At 44.0% G+C, this 20,787-nt stretch overlaps 1 protein-coding gene across 2 annotated transcripts in view; it reads right to left on the bottom strand.

Moving 5' to 3' along the window:
* Positions 1-7,690: 7,690 nt before the first annotated feature.
* The window catches only part of klhl13 (kelch-like family member 13), a 30,818-nt gene continuing 17,721 nt past the window's right edge, over positions 7,691-20,787 (bottom strand). For both annotated transcript variants that reach the window (XM_075487793.1, XM_075487794.1), the window contains 2 exons: positions 19,233-19,346; positions 7,691-8,754 (listed from right to left, as the gene is read on the bottom strand). In XM_075487793.1, the coding sequence (XP_075343908.1) occupies positions 8,267-8,754; positions 19,233-19,346 (602 nt within the window). In that variant the 3' untranslated portion in view covers positions 7,691-8,266. The remainder of the gene's footprint in view (positions 8,755-19,232; positions 19,347-20,787) is intronic.

The raw sequence follows: 20,787 nt of genomic DNA, 5'->3' as shown, positions 1-20,787 counted from the left end.
CTGCCTCCGTCATGATTTTCATTTTATTAAACAACAATATTAACAGTATTTAATTAGGACTGAAGAGGTATTAAGTATTAAATACAGAGGCCAAATAAAGCAGCCCTTATAATAACCTGAGCTGCCTTCAGGGTCGGACAAGCAAAGTCAGTCCATTGCCCTCTGCTGGTCACATTGAAACCTGCCTCGCGCATGTCTGCTTTGGAGGGCAGAGAAGGTTATTAATGCAAAAGGAACATTATTGAAATACCAATCTTGTTTGCAAACCCAAACCACATTAAGTTCAGTGCCTAAAAGTCAGGTTTCAAAGGAAAATGGGACCAAAGTTACCCTCATCTAACCTGCTCTCAAACACTGCGGGAGGACCAGCATCGCACCAACTTGTTTAATGAGTCAGTGAGAACACGATGCCAACATATAATAAAACACTCTGAAATGACAAAGAGGAAGAACAGGGGCAAAACTTTCTGGGACTATTAGGTCGCACGATGTGTCTTTTATTTGAAATAGTGAAGAGAAGAAACATTTTGACGGGTTTATCTCATACAGCATTCCAGCCTGATTTACAGAACATTTCATTTAAAAAAGAAAATGAAGAATACGTTTCTTCTTGCTGCCAACAGTAACAACAGCCTCAGTAAAGCAGCATTGTTCTGTAAGATATGAACATATTTAGATTTTTTTTCTTACTGTATTGAATGTTGCTTTATTAACCCTTTGAAGGGAAATAATATACTTCCAGTACATCATGTAGGGCTGCTGTTGTGGGCAGGAATGACCTGGCGTGACATTCATTAGCATTATGGAATATTATGGAACATTATGGAGATGTTGTGCAGCACAGAGCCGGCCTTCCTTATCAGTTTGCTCAGTTTCTTTGAGTCACTGGCTCTGACGGTGCTGCACCAACAGATTGTGGCCTCCACCACAGACTTACAGGAGATATGTAACGTCTTGCTGCTGACACCGAAGAACTCAATGAGTACAGTCTGCTCCGTCCTTCTTGCAAACTGCCTCGGTGAAACGTTTCCATTTCAATCAGTATCTGACCTCTGGTCTCAGGATGGAAATGCTCATCACAGTTACATTTAACATGAGGTGATTGTTGTTAGTGCTCTGGTATTTAATCAAACTAAAACACATTTGGGATAAATTCTCAAATAAAGATCAACTTGAGGTTTAATTTGTATATTTGCTCCATCTCATATAATCCCATTAAGACCGGATACAATACGTCTCTGGTGAGCATCTGTGATCTTAATGGATAAAAGAGAGGAAGGAGAGGAAGTTCCCTTTTTTACCAAGTAGCTTTTTGCCCAATTCAATCTCTTCTTCATGATTAAATCCACCATCTCCGTTTCATTTCCTGTCTCGATCTTTTTGCTGCTTCATTTCCACGACAGCAGTGTTTACTTTAAGAGGTTTTCTGCATAGAAAGCAACCGTCGGTTGGTTGGTTGGTTGGTTTTATTGTTATATTTAACTCGTAAAATCATGCCGGCGGATATTCATTCATTTTCATGCGATTAATCATTCAGGAAAGAATTCATTTGGATTAGGTAACCAACCAACAGGACCACTAATGGCTGCTTTCTCTGCCTGCCGGGGTCAGCTTTAACGGGGCATAAAATGTTCAAAGTAGGTCAGGCATCCATCAGTGCCCATTATTCCAACTGCAGTATGAAAGCCAGAACACATGACGCTCTTATTTGATAAACAGAAGTCTCCATTTCTTCGGTCTTTACGGCACTTTATCGGCAGTACAGAGAATTAAAAGAAAAGGTGCAAAGTGCAGACGAGTTGAGCTTCATAAACAGCTTTTTATGATGCGACTCTGGGCCCTGAAGCAGCCTTCGACAGTGCAAACTATGTGGGTGGCTGTAGAAACTGAACCCCCCCCCCTCTGCTTAAACCCATCTCATCCTGTTTACCCCTGTGTCTGTCTGTCTGTCTTGGCTCAAACCACAACCTTGTAAATAAAAGTGGAAGTGTGATGTCACCGGCAGGGTGATTAGGTTTATGTTAATGCAGCATGTGAGATCGCACGTCTTCTTCAGGCAGAGTCACAGATGAAGAAGAAAAGAGTGTGACATCTTTCACCATCCAGACATCTTTTCAGAGCAGGTTCAGGCACCGTGAGTCAGAGCTGCCACTAGAGGTCAATATTGCAAAGAGCACAGTGGGCAGCCCTGGCATCCAGTCACTGATCATGTCATGGAAATAGAAATTAGGAGCTGTAAGAGGGAAGAAAATGAGTTTGCAGTGGTAATCTGTGCAGCTGCAGCTTCACATCACAGATGAGTCTGAGGAGACGGCTACATGCTGCTTTCTGCGTCTGCTACATTTCCAAAAAAAATGTTTTCACCCTCTGCTCGACAGGCGGGTCAGCACTCTGCTGTAAACTCACCGGGAAGGCCGTCCAAAAGCATCCCATAAAGGACAGGAGGAGAGAACCTTTCTGCTTCCCCACCTCTCACTTCCTTGTATGAAGACCTCGGATAACCATGGCAACCTGGCATGGCACAGGACTGAGCTGAGGACTGCGCTTCAACTTGGAGAGGAGGGTTATCAATCAATTTGGCATCAGCCTCGTCACGCACACGCGCACATTCATTGTTTTCATCAGAGAACAACAAAAACAAATCCATCCCGTCATTGCACAGCATCCCATAGATCCGGACGCATTAAAACACAAAATAAAGAGCAAATAAAGAGTTTAAAAAGGCTTTTCTTCGCCCTTATCAGTCACTTAACAGACACAACGAGCAGCTAAATTGCAAATTAAGATCATTTAAGAAGATTAAAACTCTTAGAGCCTTCAAAGCTACCAGCCCCCCCCCCTCATGTTTTAGATTCAACTGAAGAAATGATTCAATCAAACTGGTCTCTGATTAATCATCCAACAAACCCTCAGATTAACTGCGACACAATCCATAAGTGGACACGGCAATAAAAGCCCAGCACTGCTCACACAATGCTTGGATTTAGCTCATTATACTTTAGAAGCCTTTTGATTGCAGGATGTTTCTAATGCTGTTCGGTTTATCCTTCGCTTGAATGCGTTTTCTGTCTCCTTCATTGTGTTTAGAATACAAAGATGTATCAGAATGTTTTCTATATGTCCCCCTTGGAGGGTTTTCCCAGTAAATTCGTTATAATGCTTAATGATAAACAGCATTTAAAGTTTCAGAGCCGACATACAGATTATTCTCGCGCCTCATCCAACTGGCGCATTCCTGCAGCGTGCGCACTGCGCGCTTTACTTGTTGGACCAGTAAGCTTTCCTTCCAGCTCAGGTGCTGTCAGCTGAATCTCTAACGCTGAGAAACCTGCTGGGACGTGAAGCCGCGGCTGTATTTAACCCTGCGAGGTCGAGTTGTTTTCCCGGAGCGCCTGAACTGCTCCAGTTCTGTCCCTAGTAACAGAGAACGGAAATAAAACGTATGACTTTGGTTCTCTAAAGGTTTGGTTATAACCAAACCAAAATCTACCACTTAAAAACGTTCCCTTTGGGTACAGTGAAACCCAAACAAAAGATGACGTTCCTTGGACTTTTAGGGAACCACCCATATGAAACGTTAGCCAGTAGTTACACTGCTACCAACCAACAACGTTATGCTTAGTTGTTTTTCGGTTGTTTTCCAGAACTTAAGGTGTAAGGCCAGCCTAGTGTCACATTTTTCATTAATATCTTATAATGCATGAATTGCTCATTATTATTATTGCACCAAAAAGAAAATATTAAAATACAAAATGTATGATATTTGTTTTAAATTCAGTGAAGGGACACAACCATAGGTCTACAAAGAATACAAAGTTATTATGTTGTTTCATTCCAAGTGGGCCCATTTATTGTGTGTGTGCGCTTTGTAATGTATACAAAAAATAAACCAAATACAATATTCACAATATTCCCATTAGTTAAAGGTGCACTGTGTAAAATGGTGGCCAGAGTAGGTATTGCAACTAGCTGCTCATTGAAACTGTGCTGTCTACTGCCAAATTTGATCTTTTCATGAATATTTACTAGATAATGATCTAATATTTACTAGTACGACCAATGTCAGCTGGTCCAGAGGAGGCGGCTCTTAAATCATTTCTGCGTGTGGATGATCTTATTACATTGGGCTACGTTAGAACAATAATAAATAGACTTTATATAATGTGATTTTCGTGGCTTGACAGGAGATTTTCCACAGCTGAAGGCTGTCAGCATGCAAACTGTCTGTAATAACCACCGATTTCTATTCAATACCTGTTTCCTTTTCATTGTCGGGGGGCAGTGGAGCATTTCCCAGCAAGCACTGGGTTGGAGGAGGAGGTACAACTTTGACAGGCTTCCCGTGTGTCATGTCTGCAAGAAAAACTTTGAAGAAAAAGTCAGAGAAGGTGCAGACTGAACTGAAGAGTCAGAAGAATGAACAGCTCAGAAATGGGAGTTCATTAAAACCCAAGAAGCGGATTCAGTGAAGGAAAAAGAGTCATACACGCTGTAATCCAGCACAGATAAACAGCTTAAAGAGAAGAGAATAGAGGATGTTTTTAGATATGAGATGTCACTGATGCCAGAAGCTAAAATCCAGGACTAAACCCATTTCAATTAGGCCTGCCCCTCCCACCCCTGCGGGGGCAGGAACAAGCTGTGGAACAAGAGATGAATCAGGGACAGATTATTCAGGACACAGTCACGGGGGATGGAAAGCTCAGAAGGGGAGCAAGGACCTGACCTTTTCTGAATATTCATGACGAGAGAGAAAAGAGAGATGTTCACCTTTTTTTAAAGACCTAAAACCTTTGTGGCGTCCAACAGAAGCCAGCAAAAAGAAATGTATCCAACATAAAAAAACATCAGGATGTGTTGGCTGCCTGCCAGCCGAAGGATCAATAACCATTAACACCATCACACGTGCAGTCAGAGAACAGCCAGGATGTGCAGCTCTGCAGAACATTTCATGGTTACGGGAGGTGGGCCGGAGCTTCAGATACAGTAGCTGCATCCCGCCCCCGGTCGCTGAGGGAGATGCCCCCTCACCGACAACGCCATCAGTGCTCTGGGTGTGTAAACACAGCCAGCAGCCGGGGAAACTGGGTCACTCTCTGCCCGCGATGAGATGAGAGGAGATGAGATGTCTGGAGACCCACAAATGTGTGCTGTGTTCATAAGTCAAGAGTCGGTCCGTAATCCACACACTTTTATCTGCCTCATGAATCAAGTGAACATGCCTCCAGTGGTGATGGAATCCACAGAGAAGCGCAGGTAGGGGGCGAAGGGCAGGAGGAGCAGGAGGAGGGCAGGAGGAGCAGGAGGAAGGCCGAGCACTTGTAATTTCTTGCTCCAGTTCTCTCTCACTGCTCATTAATATCCACGGCTTTGGTCTTCAGGACACACAAAGCTTCGGCTCACACGAACACAAGGAAACAATAAAAACAACGTGGATGTGGAGCATAATGTGCTGCATTTCCATCGCCATTTCAGTCTCCTCTTAATCCGTCTTTAAAGTGCTCTTTTGACTCCTGCTGAAAGATGTAGAACTGAATGTTTTTTGTGTCGGTCAATGCCTGAGGACACGTCTAAGAGCAGCTGAGTGCTCTTAAGGTTTGACTGCTGGAACACGGTTCAAGCCTGAGCAAAGTGGAGAAAACCCTCCATCACAAGAGGAGTAGCTCTATACTGTGATAAAAATGAAAACATAGCATAAAGAAACTGAATTAAAAGCTGGATTTAAATGTATTCCATTGCTGCAGGACGAGGAATTTGAAGCCGACCCAGCAGCTCGATGAGCCAAACGCAGACATCAGCATGCTGTCATGCTCAGAGTGGCACCGCCAGCATGTGGATGCAATGCTCACCAAGCGTCTCGTCATTGCTCAGTGTGTCATAAACCAAAATGACTTGCTACATGAAAGAAAATCATCTTTAATCTCTGGATTTTAAAAGAAAACATTGTTTAATTCATCAAAAATGAGATAAATGAGCCGTAAATATTCTCCGACTGATCGATGAACATCTGTGTGACTGCACCGCAGGGACAGACTTCATTCTGAAGGACGAACACCAACACATTGGTGGCACCGTCGATAAAGTGGAGCAGGATTCCTCCTGCGAGGACCACGGACATCTACACCAACCTTCACAGCAAGATAATCCAATAATGGCCGAGAAACAATTAGATGTGAGCTGGTGTGTTGGTGCACGAGTCTGAATAATCAATGTGTTCTTTATCTAAAAGAAGAATTAGACCAGAGGCTGCGTGGTCAGTGTGTTTGTGAGATTCTGCTGCTCTGTGTCACACCTGGTAGCTTTCTGAAGTCCCATAAAGGACATCTGCAGTGGCAGACCAACAGACTGATGAAGCTGTGCTCCAACTATGGTTTATGGTCTCTTTTTAAGAGGTGCTTACAGAGCAAAGCCTTCAGAAAGTAACTACTTACAGCAAATACTATCATTGCATGATGTGGATAAGGTTAGCCGTCTGTGGAGAGAGATCAGACAAACAAATTGGTCTCGTTAGAGGATTTTACTCTGCAGTCTTAACCGAGTCCCTCATCCCAACAAATCCCATCAGATTCAGGCGACGGTTAATAAAAAGCAGGATTTGTTTTCAGCAGAAAGTCCAGGCAACATTTGCCCTGGACTTGCACTCTTTGGCCTCCTCCGTTCACGTGTGACTCTGCCAGCAGCTGGCAATTCCGTCCGAGCCCTTCAGTTTATTTTGCGACTTTCCATTAAAGGATTACACGAAGTGCCTGCTTTTAAAATTAGAAGACCGATGCAGGCCGCTCCATCAAAAGCGAAGCAAGAAACAGCGCCTGCGCGTCCGGAGCTTTTGAAATGTCACAGGTTATTAACAAAGCTCCTCACAAAAACAATCTGGAGGAGCGAGGAAAGATGGACGAGAACGAGCGCAGCCCGTAGACGCGCAGTTCTAATATTAAACCGAGAGAAAGGACAAGAAGAAGTTCAAAAAGTCTGTGCTTGAACAAAAAAGGCATCAAAACATCCAGCTCATCAAGCTGAAATAACAGCGGTGAGGAGCGCACATTAACATGTGAAATCAGAAGCACCTCTGCAGCATCTCATTAGCAGCGGATAATGAGAAAATAATGAGGATTTAAAGCCCAGGACCGAGCTCACCTGATGATTACACAAACCCTTTTGTTCGTGGTAGCGGTGTGAGGCGAGCGCCTCGGACACCATATGCTGCCATTAAGGCTTTAATCATCCGGGAGCAGGTGGGCAGATTGTGGGCAACATTACCGTCTGTTGCGGTGACAGCGGAGGGAGGGGGCCGGCTCCCGGGCAGCGGCACCTTTAATGCACCGAGGAGGACGTTCTCTGACCGTGGGAAACGGATCGATCTGAAAACGCTCATCAAATACTGCGTCGTTTGTAATAATTAAGCAAAAATAACCGCTCCCCAGCGCTCGGGCTGATTGATTTCTCTTCACCTCATTCATTAGAGAAATGTTCACAAAGATAAAGGAAGCCAACCTCCCTCTCACAGCTGATTAACGAGCATGCATCTGGAACCAGGGTCAGAAGGCTTTGACATCACAGTGACAAGAATCCAGTCATTTAAAGGACCGTAGAGCACATCCAAGCAGCTCTGCCCAACCTCTGCAGGATGCACAGCCTTCACCTCCACTTTCAGGGGGTCGGATGGTCAGCCTGAGAAAGGACAACTTTCAAATACTTTCAAAATCATGTTTATTAAATTTAGAAAACACCATTTTGTTAACAGTTTCATACCAACAGCAGGAAAGAAGTGAAACTGTCAGAGACGCAGATGGGGCCTGGGCCAACCCCTGAGTTAAAAGCCATCTGTTTCCAAGCTCGTCCGTCTCTCTGGGGTCACCTGCGTTTAACCCGGCATAGACTAAAAGAGAGTCGCACGGTGGCCAACATCTCAAGGTGGAACACCGGAGGAAACGAGACGTAAGAAAACTTTGTAGACATCAGGTAGAAAAGTTGATTTGCAAAGTCATGTTTCAAGTCAAGGTATTTCCTGCTAAAATATACCGAGTACGCAACATTAACACGTAATTAGGTTGCCAACCATGTTGCTATGTGGTTTAATCACTCAGGGAGGGGGTTCTGCACAGCTTTAGGGGGGCGAGGACTCGGGGATGCTCGGGGATGCAGTACAGAGGTTGTCCAAAGAGGAAGTGCAAACAGTGTCTGTAAGGTGTGTTTGTTAAGGAGGTTTGGGGGGAGTAAAGGGGCGAGGGGGTATGAGCGAGATAGGGCCAAACCCCCCGTTTACTCATCAAGGTGCCGAGAGTGGCGACTCTCTGGAGGGCGAGCCCGAGATATCCTCGGGGGGGAAAACTGTGAGTGTGCAGGCTCGGATGCCGCCTAGCGACTCGGGCAAGTCAAAAACTTTGTGCCACTCGTCTTTCTCGGGGTCGTACTTCTGTACTATTTCCACCATGCATCGATTGTTCCACGAGTAGCCGCCCACCACGTAGATCTTATTCTCGAACACGGCCACGCCCACGTCGCTCTGACCTCGCAACATAGCAGCGATGGGCGTCCACAAGTCCAGGGCCGGGGAGTAGTACTCGCAGCTGAGCACGTCGTCGTAGTCGCTGGTGCCGCGGAAGTGATTGCCCCCGATCACGTACAGGCGGTCGCCCACCGTGCACATGCAGTGGAGGCCGCGCACCGTCGTCATGGGCGCTTTCTGAGTCCATTTATCCGCATCTGGGTCGAAGCACATCAGCTCCTTCTGAAAAGTGTCATGAGTGATCCCCCCTGCGGCGAGAAGAGAGAAAAGAAAGGATGAAAATCAGCCTCGAAACGGATCAATTCACTCTTTGGACTCGTCAATTATTCACCCACGTCAGAGATACTCATTGCGCAGCTCGCGAGCCACATGCGGCTCCTTAAGCTTTAATTGGTGGCTCGTACTCGCATAGGCTGTGTTCGAAACCGCATACTTCTCCTACTACTCATACTGACTTTTTTCCTGGATGCATACTAGATTCGCCTAAATGTTGGGTATGCATCATGAGGTTACTGCTCATTCTCAAACTACCCAAGATACAACGTAACGTGAGGTCACCGATCGTCATTTCCTGTCAAAACGGCAGTTTCAAGCTAGCTACAACGAGGGTAGGTTCACTTCCTGTGTTAAAAACAAAAGCACCAATTGTATCTTAACGGCTTTCCCTATGATAACGGGTATTTTATTTTGTGAAAATAACCGGGGGTGCGTTGCTTACTACGACTAGCTTTAGTAGTGCCGAATTCGTCGGAACAAAATTGTAAATAGCCGGTATTTTGTCAGATTTTCCACACGTTGGGGATCTAAACGACTACTTTCTCGCCTGAAAATGTTTCAAATGTTGCTAAAGTTTACAGAGTTTAGAGCTTAAGCGAAATCAGCTTCAAGCCGGCTGATTTCGGTTCGGGTAGGAGCGAAATGCATTGTGGGTAAACGCTTTGCATATTGTCTGATCGATGAGTATGTAGTATGCGGTTTCGAACACAGCCCATAGAGTAGCTTATAACAATATGGTAACAATAACAATACATTTTTTTTTCAAATAATATACAGCAAATACTGCACAACATTAAGTATTTTTATTAAGTATTAATTAAGGCTTAATGGTGTTTCCTAAAGGCTTTGTTAAACCTGGCAACGCAGCCCGCTTAAACCACCTCACACTTGACCGCAGCGCACGCTAGCTCCTTTAGTCAGCGCGAGATGCAGGCACAATGGATCGGTTTTTAATTTAAAAAAAAGGGTAAAAACCAGCACAAAAACATGCTCATCTTGAATGTCTCACTATGATTACAACAACAAACTACAAATACAACATGAAGAAAGTCAAGGACATGCATGCCAGCTTCCGCTCATCCCAGTATTAAGGTAAATATGGTCTTAATTGAAAATGTATTGGCTGTGTTGTTTCTTTTTTTGTGGGATGTTTTATATGTAGAAATGCATATTTGCAAAGGGGACTTAGTATGTTGTCGTTAAAGTGGCTCTTCCCTTGATTTTGCTCTGCCAATGTGGCTCTTGTGAAAAAAAATAGTGAGTATCACTGGCCCACGTCAACGTTTCTCTTCATCCGGGCCGTGCAGAGCGCCAACTGTCTCATTTACTGTATGTATACAAGGCTCGACATTCTGAAAACTCGTTTTTCTCCTGATCCTCATATTTGAAACGAATTCAACCACCAAATACAGAGATTAGAGCCACTCTATGCAAAGTGGAGGGATATCAGCAGCTGCTCAGCCTGCTTCCCTACAGAGGGAAATAATGCTGATTGTGAGCACTCGCTACAAAGTGGAATACCATTACAAAGCTTCTGTTAACATATGCACAAACAGACTGCAGACGGTGGGACACAGAAAGCCGAGGAAAAGTGGAGAGGGAAAAAAAAAAAAACAGGACATGTCTACAGGGAAGGCTTAAAATAAAGAGGAACACAATCCCAGCATGCATTTGGGTGGCAGCCAGCACACCCCTCCCCCCACGGCTGAGTGACTGGGAGCAAATGCAGTGAAGATTTGCAGAGCGCGCCGTATACAGGCAGAATCCCTCTTTAGCTCGTGCCCAGTGATCGTGCGCTCGCTTCATTGTTGGAGCCTAAGCTGTGTATTCAGCCGCCATGACTCAGATCTGCGATGCTGCACCTCCTTAACCCATCAAACGCAAAAGATAGCCGGGCTGCCCGTTTTCTTTATCCAAAAGCTGCACGCAGCGAGTCTGCTATTTAAATCCTGACAAGAGAACAGTGCTGGGGTCAAAGCGGGTCCTTGTAATCCCTCCCGCGGGGCCATGCGGCTATTCTGATTCAGTTCAAGGGCTTTGGCCTTTCCCTGATACAATGATGTCTGATCGGTATCCCAGTATCTCAGAGTCTAATCGTGCCATTAGTGGGACACTAAGAGCAGCCTGATTATAGCCGAGATAAAGTCTTTGCCCTTCATTGTGTTATTGTTTGGATCCTCTAATACATGTGGCCATATGTGTCTATTTCCTAACTTTTTTCCCGAGCAGCCATGTGGACACAAAATAAAAGCAGATTTGCCTCATGCAGCCAGTGACCTGGTTGAATCATGTGGGACCTGGAGGGGCCACGAACAGACACCAGGGTGAGCCAAAAAAAGGGAGCTCAGCACTTTCTACAAATACCCCGTAATGATTAAGAGCGTTGAAGTTTCAGGCCCGAGAGCCGAAATCCTTTATAACTATAACCCACTAACGATTACAGCGAGTCTTTGAAGTTAAATTCCACAGGGACACACAACCCATCCGCACCAAATATTGATTAGTTTCACAATAGCATGACCAGGGAACATATGGATCAGCATTAATATGCAGGGAGCTAAAAGGATATGGATTCGATTTTTCCCCCACACACGCTTTTCACTGTTCAGAGCAATATAAAAACATAAGCGCCTCTCATCTCAGATCCCTTGTCATGGAGGAAGCGTGAAAGCAGTTTTCACACATGCACACCGGAGAACGTCTGGAGAATCAGGTCCTAACGTCGCCACTTCACACATGCACGAGCCGGTATTAGATTCTACGTGTGAAATGAGTTCTCTCTCTTGGAAATGGTCCAGAGTGGCACCTGGGTGGTGAGCGCAGAAGGGAAAATGTTTCAGTTCACAGCACCACCAAGGATTATCTGCAATGATGACCGTTTTGTTGTCGGTATCTGTACGTGCGCCGCTAAGCAACGCGGCCAAACAGGTGCAAAGCAAGTTAGAAGCACAGAGAAAGAAGGAGGAAGCAGCAACCGCTATAAGCACGCACGCCATCATCCAGGGAATAAGCTGCTCTACGCACTCATGGGAACATTCAGCTGTTTCTCAGGCCTAAAACTAAAGCGCTGGAAGGGTAAACTCAGCAAAGCGTGGTCCATTTGAATCGGACATTTCTGCTTTTACATGAACCGGTTCAGACTAATCAAACATTTTGGGGTTGCGGTGCAGTAACCTGCACATCTCATACTGTCAGTTTACAGAGTTCTGACACATTAGACTGGAATAAGATGATGAACTACCATCCAGTAGAACATTTAATCCTCAGTCAGTGGGGTTACATGGCACTGAAAGGATCAGACAATTGGCTAAATTACAATAAGATTGAGTTATTAAGTGCATGTAGTCACCTTAATCCAGTGGTTCTCAAACTTTTTTGGTCATTCCCCACTTTGAACAAGTGGGGATTTCCAAGCCCCACCTGCCCCTGTCGCCCCAACAAAAATATTGACAAACTATATTTCAACTTTATTGAACTAACACCAAGTAACATCATATTTTATAATGAATCAAAATCAATTACATCAAATAACACAAAGTCCAAAAAGAGAAAATAAAAGTGTTTCATTTGTAATCTGTGCAAAAAACAAAAACAACTCAAATTTATCCCTGCATTAGTGGCTGCAATGAGCCTGTTTTGCTCTGCACAACTTCTCAAAACGTGGTTGCAGGCTTGAAACTGCCACTCAAAGTCATGCTCAATGTTGAGCTGAGATCTGTGTTTTGTTTTCAGAGACGCCACAGCTGAAAAGCATGTGGTTGCATTGCGGGATTCTGTATGTAACTTTTTATGAGGCCATTTGTGCTTGACTGTTAACCGACGCAGCCTTTACCATGCGTTGCTCCTGCTGTCGATTTTCTTTCAAAGAAATCCAGTGGCTTGTTAACGTGACAGGGGTGTGTTATAGTGATGGGATACTCGAGTTTGTATGAGTCACTCACTAAAATGAATCGGGTTTTCGAGTCACTTGAATCAATCACCCAGAGTGTGCGCCACGGAATGTAAAAACCACGTCCCAAATCATTGTGAAGAAGGCTAAAAATCCAGAAGTCTCCAAACATTTATTTTTCTTTCTTTCTCTCTAAATAAATTCTAATAACCCAAATAGCCAATAAATTAACATTCAGTGCGAAACAGTGCAAAATTATAATAAAATGTATGAAACTGTGCACAAATAGAACATTTAAATAAACTAAACAATAGCGCAAAAATAATAATATTTTAACCGTCAACACTGCACCATTAGAATAAAATAATTATGTACAGAATGAATGAACTCCCGCTTCCTTCAAAATAAAGCCGGGAGGGAGAGTGAGCTGTGAGCCGGGTATGAATCATGAGTCCTGAATCGTTAGTCATGAATCATGAGTCATGAATCATGAGTCCTGATTCATGAGTCCTGAATCATGAGTCCTGATTCATGAGTCCTGATTCATGAGTCCTGATTCATGAGTCCTTAATCATGAGTCCTGAATCATGAGTCCTGAATCATGAGTCCTGATTCATGAGTCCTGATTCATGAGTCCTGATTCGTGAGTCCTGATTCGTGAGTCCTGATTCGTGAGTCCTGATTCGTGAGTCCTGATTCGTGAGTCCTGAATCGTGAGTCCTGAATCGTGAGTCCTGATTCGTGAGTCCTGAATCGTGAGTCCTGAATCATGAGTCCTGAATCATGAGTCCTGAATCATGAGTCCTGATTCATGAGTCCTGAATCATGAGTCCTGAATCATGAGTCCTGAATCATGCGGAGCAGAGAGCTGGCGAGTTTCTCTGGTATGGGAGGGGCTCTACGAGCTGGGAGCTGTATTTGCTCCGCTTCAGCCACGGAGCTAATACAGCAATTAGCTTTATACATTTACGCAATTGCAGTTAGAATAACTGTTGTGTGGCATGTCTCCTCTTTACAGTTAGCTGGCAGTAGCAGCGGTGAGTCAGTGAACGAGTTAATGGAGACAATGACTCCCGAGTCAGTAAAAAGAATCTCGAGTTTTGAACGATTGACTCACGAATCGCACGTCACTGGTGTGTCATCTCCAGGTGTCTCCTTAATTTGATCGGCCTCATGCTGTCTGCTGCTAACAGAGCACACATCGGTCTCTCCTCTGCACCGACCATTGCAACCGTGAATCCTAGACCAAGATAGCTTTCATCATATTTTCTTTTCTTTTCGGTTGGGTTTTTGGTTGACTTGGCCCCTCCGTCTTGTGTGTTTGTGATGGTGCTGGTGCTCTTTTTTGGTCCGAGTCACAAATGTATACATGTTGCTCACAGTTACGCTACCTGCTACCTTGTTGTCCCGCTGCAATTAACAACCCGACGTCAATCATTGTTTTTGCCCTTTAGTTCCAGGTTACGTTTCTCTCCCCGTCTCCCAATGCTCTCTCATAATTTTAGCTGTTCATTATTACTTTGTTTGTGTGTGGGTGTTTTGTTTAGTGAATTATCTTTATTGTCAATAAAAAAAAGCATTTAAGATGGGCATAACATTTAAAATTTCCTCCCGTTTGTGTGCGCCCCACTTGCCATGTCTCTGTTCCCCACCAGTGGGGCTCGCCCCACACTTTGAGAAGCACTGCCTTAATCCGACAAGAAATTGGATCGTATCGGATTGAGACCCCAAGATAACTCGGTTGAAAGTCAAATTAAACCTGCTTGTAGACTGAATTAGACTTTGCGTTCTGTTCATGCTTGAGATTTTTTCCCGGGGTCGTGACCCAGAAGTCAAAGGAGACGATATTCCTGTTGTTGTCGCCGTCAGAAAGAAACAAACAACGCGATGGAGAATGCTCCGTTGTGCATCGCGTTTGTGCAACAAGCAGCTCATCACAGACCAAATGTAGAGGGACGTAGCTTCATCTTGCTCTTCGTTCTCCATCTTTCTGCAATGCCTGAGTTTGTTGTTGTTGTTGGTGGTGAAGAGGTCAACAGGAAGTGGCTCTATTAGCAATAGTTAAAATGGGTACAGCGCCACCTATCATACCGGAGTATGACACGCTTTGTGCCTCTGATCCGATTCATTCTCCGCCATATATCCAAGGAGAATTACCCTCGATCAACTCATTCTTATTGTAATTTAGCCAATTATCTGATCCTTTCAGTTCCATGTAACTGCACTGAGTGAGTCTCACTCTGAAAAACATTCTCAGCTGTGCAGCCTTTACCATCACCTGACTTTTACCCTCAACTTCCAACAATGATGGAGCTAAATTTAAGGAAATGTCGATTCACAGCCCACATGAAAGCCTTCGCTTTAACACCCTTCCTCTATATAACCTCCGAGATGTTTCTTTAACCCGATGAGCTCCAATTAAACTCTAAAACATGATTATAATTATGCCACAAGATTCAAATATCAAATTATACGCTGCAAATGAAACGTGGCTGAAGAGTTTCTCCTTAAATCTCAACATCATGTGTGGAGGAACCAAAGCACCGTTACACATTGAAGTGAACCCCCAAATCCAGCTGTTCAAAGCTCAAAGGATCTGAAGTGAACCCCCAAATCCAGCTGTTCAAAGCTGAAAGGGATCTGAAGTGAACCCCCAAATCCAGCTGTTCAAAGCTCAAAGGGATCTGAAGTGAACCCCCAAATCCAGCTGTTCAAAGCTCAAAGGGATCTGAAGTGAACCCCCAAATCCAGCTGTTCAAAGCTCAAAGGATCTGAAGTGAACCCCCAAATCCAGCTGTTCAAAGCTCAAAGGGATCTGAAGTGAACCCCCAAATCCAGCTGTTCAAAGCTCAAAGGGATCTGAAGTGAACCCCCAAATCCAGCTGTTCAAAGCTCAAAGGGATCTGAAGTGAACCCTCAAATCCAGCTGTTCAAAGCTCAAAGGATCTGAAGTGAACCCCCAAATCCAGCTGTTCAAAGCTCAAAGGATCTGAAGTGAACCCCCAAATCCAGCTGTTCAAAGCTCAAAGGATCTGAAGTGAACCCCCAAATCCAGCTGTTCAAAGCTCAAAGGGATCTGAAGTGAACCCCCAAATCCAGCTGTTCAAAGCTCAAAGGGATCTGAAGTGAACCCCCAAATCCAGCTGTTCAAAGCTCAAAGGGATCTGAAGTGAACCCTCAAATCCAGCTGTTCAAAGCTCAAAGGGATCTGAAGTGAACCCTCAAATCCAGCTGTTCAAAGCTCAAAGGGATCTGAAGTGAACCCCCAAATCCAGCTGTTCAAAGCTCAAAGGATCTGAAGTGAACCCCCAAATCCAGCTGTTCAAAGCTCATCATGTCACGTCACACCCACGAACGTTCGAGACTGTAACTGCTGCCAAAGATGATTCAACAAATGGGTCTGAGTGGTTATGTCAGGGGAATATTTAAGATTAATTCATACTGTTTAAGGGGTCTTTATCTCTTGGATAAGACCGCGGGCCTGAGGCTGTGTGGTTCTGCACTGGTCTGGTTCTTGGGTCTGAACTCTGCTGCCCTACTTCAGCTGTGATGATCTGTGGGCTGACTGCACTTGTCAGGTTCATCCAGCGGAGAGAATACCTTCAGACAGCGCAGCGGCTCGGCTGGAGAAACTGACCTGATGTGCTGTGACAGACGCACACAGAAGTGCACTCCAGCACGGGTCACCTTGCACAGCGAGACCGTCTCAGACTGTAACCCCTGAGACTCTGAGCGGGAACAGCGAACCCTCACAGCAGCTAAACTCCTCTGAGCTGCAACGCTCCTGTACCTGTAGCATCTTCAAGCTAACTTTCCATGTAAGCTGCGTGGGTTCTGATGCTAAAGAGAAACTGCTCGACAACACTTCATTTTCACCTGGATATTTTTAGATGGCACAGGTGCGAAAACAGCTGTTAGAAAAGCAAAACTGACTGCGTCAGGGAAGCACGTCGCACCATTTTCAGCGAGGAAGTGCAAAGAAAATAAGCAGCGAACACCCAGTTCTGCTGATCGCAGCTCGAGGCAAAAATATCAGCTCAGCTCAGCTCAGTCTGCGTCTACATCATCATTTATAAATGCAGTTGTGTTAATATTATGTGAAAATACGGTTTCATCTCCATTCTGCTGGAATATCGGGTTTCTGGGGGTCTAAATGCGCCCTTTCTCTTGTGCTTGTGGTGCAGAAATGATCCAATTTAAAGTGTTTGTATAAACGATGACGACAATTATGTGTTCAGGTGGTTTCTGGTATATATTCGTGAATGTTGCGGCCGAACAGCTTTTGAATATTTTATATTCATTTTGCAAAAGTCTCCAAAGTAATATCCCAAAGTATATTAACAACGGTACAAATGTCCAGTTTATGGACACAATTCATTGTTAAAAGCCGGATTTTGTTCCCTAAATGTATGAACAGATCTAAAATCCCTTTTTCTTACATGTTCCAGCTGAGCCAAATGACTCGGAAGTAAGGCGTCAGTTTCATAGGTGCTATGCTTCACTGCTTTCTTCCCACAATCCCACACGACCTTAAACGCAACACCAATTATTTTCATGCAGTTCGACTAATTAGGATTCGTGTAAAAGAATGAAAAGAGGAGGGTGAGAAGCTGCTCTCTATGCGACAATATCCTCATTGTTGGGCTTTGAATCCTTTATCAGATTCTTTTTTTACTGAAAGTACAAACCTTAGAAATGATTTAAAGCATTTCCAGGGACGTCCGCAGCTATCTTACCTGCATTAATCGACACGTAAAACGCATATAAGCAACAGGCCTTTTGTGGCGAGGTTGGAGCAGCTGTTTCATCATTGCTGAGCTCACGAACAGGCAGATTATCTTAGCGCTGCGCTTGTCTTTTCTTAAGTCTCTCTGAGGTCCTCTTGCAATCTCTCTTTGACCTCATGAAGCTCTCCAGCGAGGTAAAGGAGGCGTTCAGGGCGATGCACGGGAGCATCCGCTTCTTTCTTTCTTAATACCCTTCGACAGCCCACCTTTTCAGAGCAAGTGAAAGCTGACAGAGGAATGTAAAACACAGCTATATCATTTAATAAATAATAATCTAATAACTAGGGCTGGGCGAGTTAACTCGTTGTTATCGCGTTAACTCTAATTATTTTATCGCGCATTAACGCAGGTTTTATTATTTATTTTATTATTGTAAAAGTATGTTACTCACAGGCTTTTATTTTGTAAAAATCTGTTGCCGTCTGCTGCGGAACCGGAAAAGAAAGTAATCGGCGGATCCACCAAACATGGAGAAGGGTACGGAACTTTTACTCGACCATTTTCATTTTAAAGTTCTTCCAGACGGCGGAGTCGACAGAACCAAAGTCATCTGTAAACACAGCCAAGTTGAATTGTCTTCTCACCGTAGTAGTTCCAGTCTAAAATATCACTTAAAGGCAAAACACACAACTGATAGCAGCAAGTCATTCAAGGAAACAGACAGTGGAGCGAGGCTTCTACATAAAAACTACAGAAAGATGCTGATGTTAAAAGTGTGTTTGCACAACAAATGTTATGGCACTTTCATTCATATGGCAGCACATTTAAAATAAAACTAAATGCTAAAAGCTATACACTACTTTTGAGTTCATTTTTGGATTTTGCGTACAAATGCGATTAATCGTGATTAATCAGGGAAATCATGTGATTAATTAGATTAAACATTTCAATCGTTGCCCAGCCCTACTTATAACCAAGTTACAGTTCACAAACTGCATGAGTGTGCACTTTGTCCTGGAGGGCCTCTTAATGATTTTTTTGAGTCTATATTTGTGTCTACATGTCAGTTTTTGTCCATTTTTTACATCGATTTGAACTGAGAAACCAGCAGAGAACTGTTTACCATTTTATTCAATTAAGCTTAAATTCTGCCCACGTGCTTAGAGGCAACTTAATCACGCACAATGACTGCTGTACAGTTTTCAAATTCAGAGTAGGACTAAAAATTAACTGCTTCTTGCCTCTTCTCTCCTCTGCTGCAGACTTTCAGGATCTTGTTTTTCTTCTTCTGTGTTTTTGAACAACACTGTTTATTGCTCATGTGTTGCAGGAGGATGATTGTGCCCATGGCCAGAAGGGATTAACAGTGTTACACCTCCTACACAGACTTCAGTCCTCTACTTTGCTCAATCCTTCCAATTCCCCTCCACCACCACCAACCTTCCCCTCCTTTGTAGCATCCCTCTGGATTAGTCACGCTATGAAACTAGGGCTCATCTCCATACCGCAGGATTTGTTTTCAATCGCAGGAAGTGAACAAGCGCTGATGTGATGTCTTAAGAGCGAATAGAGACTGCCCAACGGTCCAATCTCAGTGTCTACCGTGGGCCTTAAGGACCGGATCCCTAACATGCTTCAGAAGCACGCTCTGCACGGATAAATGAAGAGTGTATGGAGTGTGAAAGGCTCTCACTCAATATAATCTAGCAAGTTCAGCAAATATAAGTTTATATAAATATAAAATATATAATATAAACATATATAAATATAAGCAAATGCAACTTTTAAACATTAAAAGTCACTCTTCATGTCAGCTGACCGTGAACCAGCTTACCTGAAATATACATGTAACCGCCGTACACCGTCCCAGCGTGGCCGTAATGGGGCTCGTTCATCTTGGCAACATACGTCCATTCATTTGTTCTTGGGTTGTAGCACTCCACGGTAGCTTCAAGAAAGAAAGATGGAAAAAAAAAAAAAGAGAAGAGACTGTATTAGAAGAAAGTAGGTCAAGACACAACTAAGGAGGACAAACAGCAGCAAATGAGGCCTTGGAGGGTCTCTGCGTGGGAGCTAAAACAGAGATTTTAATACAGACTTCGCATCCTCACAACCCCCCGATGGCGCCGACTGCACAGGAAAAACTGGAGACTGCTACATCCTTTATTTTAAGACGCCCAGGGATGGTTTTGCAAAAAAATCCGAGAGAGCCAAGAACAGGGACTCTGGGATTCATGAGTGATGATCACAGACGGGCGGATGGTGGCTGAGAGACCCCAGAACCAGCTCCGTGAGCTCATTACATGCTCGGGATGAGGATGTGACTGGGCCCGAAGCAAGTTGGACAAACATGGATATCAACAGCTCTTCATGTCAGAGAAACAGACTTCAAACGCCGTGGCTAAACGTAAGGAGGGGCACACGCTGTGCTGCACGCACGAGTTGTACTCCCGTTGTTCGGCAGCCTATAATTACAGGATTGAAAGCACTTTATTTCCTACTTTACCACAAGCAGGACATGAGGTAATGCACAAAATGTTGTTTTCTTTGTCCAAAGCCAAATGATAAATGGTGCTTAAACGCGTTTATAATGGCTGTTCGTCCTCTTGTGTCAATAATCAAAGCTAAAAAAAAAAAAAAAAAATGTCAAAACCATAATGAACTAAATTAAATCAAACGGCCACTGAGACACCTAGGGAGTGAGTTTACGCAGGTAAAATGAGTCCATTGTCCAGGCAAAAAATGAGGTTTCTTTAGGTTTATTGCTCCAACCAAGCAAACGAACAAAGAACAATGGCCTTTGCCGCCTCTCTTGCCCTGGTAAAAAACCATTAGCCCTCCCAGGTGCCTGCTCACCTGTGACTGCCAGCCCATCTAAGTAAACTCTCCCAGTGCGCCCCAGCTAAACCAGTGCTTTCAAAATAAAAGCATAATTAAATACCCAAATTAACTCAAACAATACTAAATATCATAAAAAACCAAAAAAGGTGTATTCCCCCAACAAAAGATAACTAAATAATAAGTGAGCCAAATATTACAAAATAATAAATAGCTCATACAGCGTTAAAAGACATCAGGTGATGTTAGAAAATGGGGAGTTTAAAAAGCTAAAATCACACGAGCAATCACACACACACACAGAACCCTGACCAATCTGCAGTCTTTTATTCACCGGTGAACAATGACGAGGCACGCAGCCTTAAAAACAAACCTCAGTGCCTTTTGATCGCACCGGTTCATTCCCCACACGTCTTTGTTGTTTCGTTTGGAGCAGATTAACCAGCCTGGAGGGTAACAGTGGTTACACAGGCAGAAACACACAGCATGGGCTCGTAAAGACTCAAAGCTCCCCTCTGTAAATATACGTCTCAGCGTTGCTGGGCTCTTCT

Source organism: Odontesthes bonariensis, chromosome 16 (genome assembly GCF_027942865.1).
Source record: "Odontesthes bonariensis isolate fOdoBon6 chromosome 16, fOdoBon6.hap1, whole genome shotgun sequence".
In the NCBI taxonomy this organism is placed as follows: Eukaryota; Metazoa; Chordata; class Actinopteri; order Atheriniformes; family Atherinopsidae; genus Odontesthes; species Odontesthes bonariensis.
The sequence above is the reverse complement of the archived record's forward strand: the minus strand, read 5'-3'. Positions and strand labels throughout refer to the sequence as shown.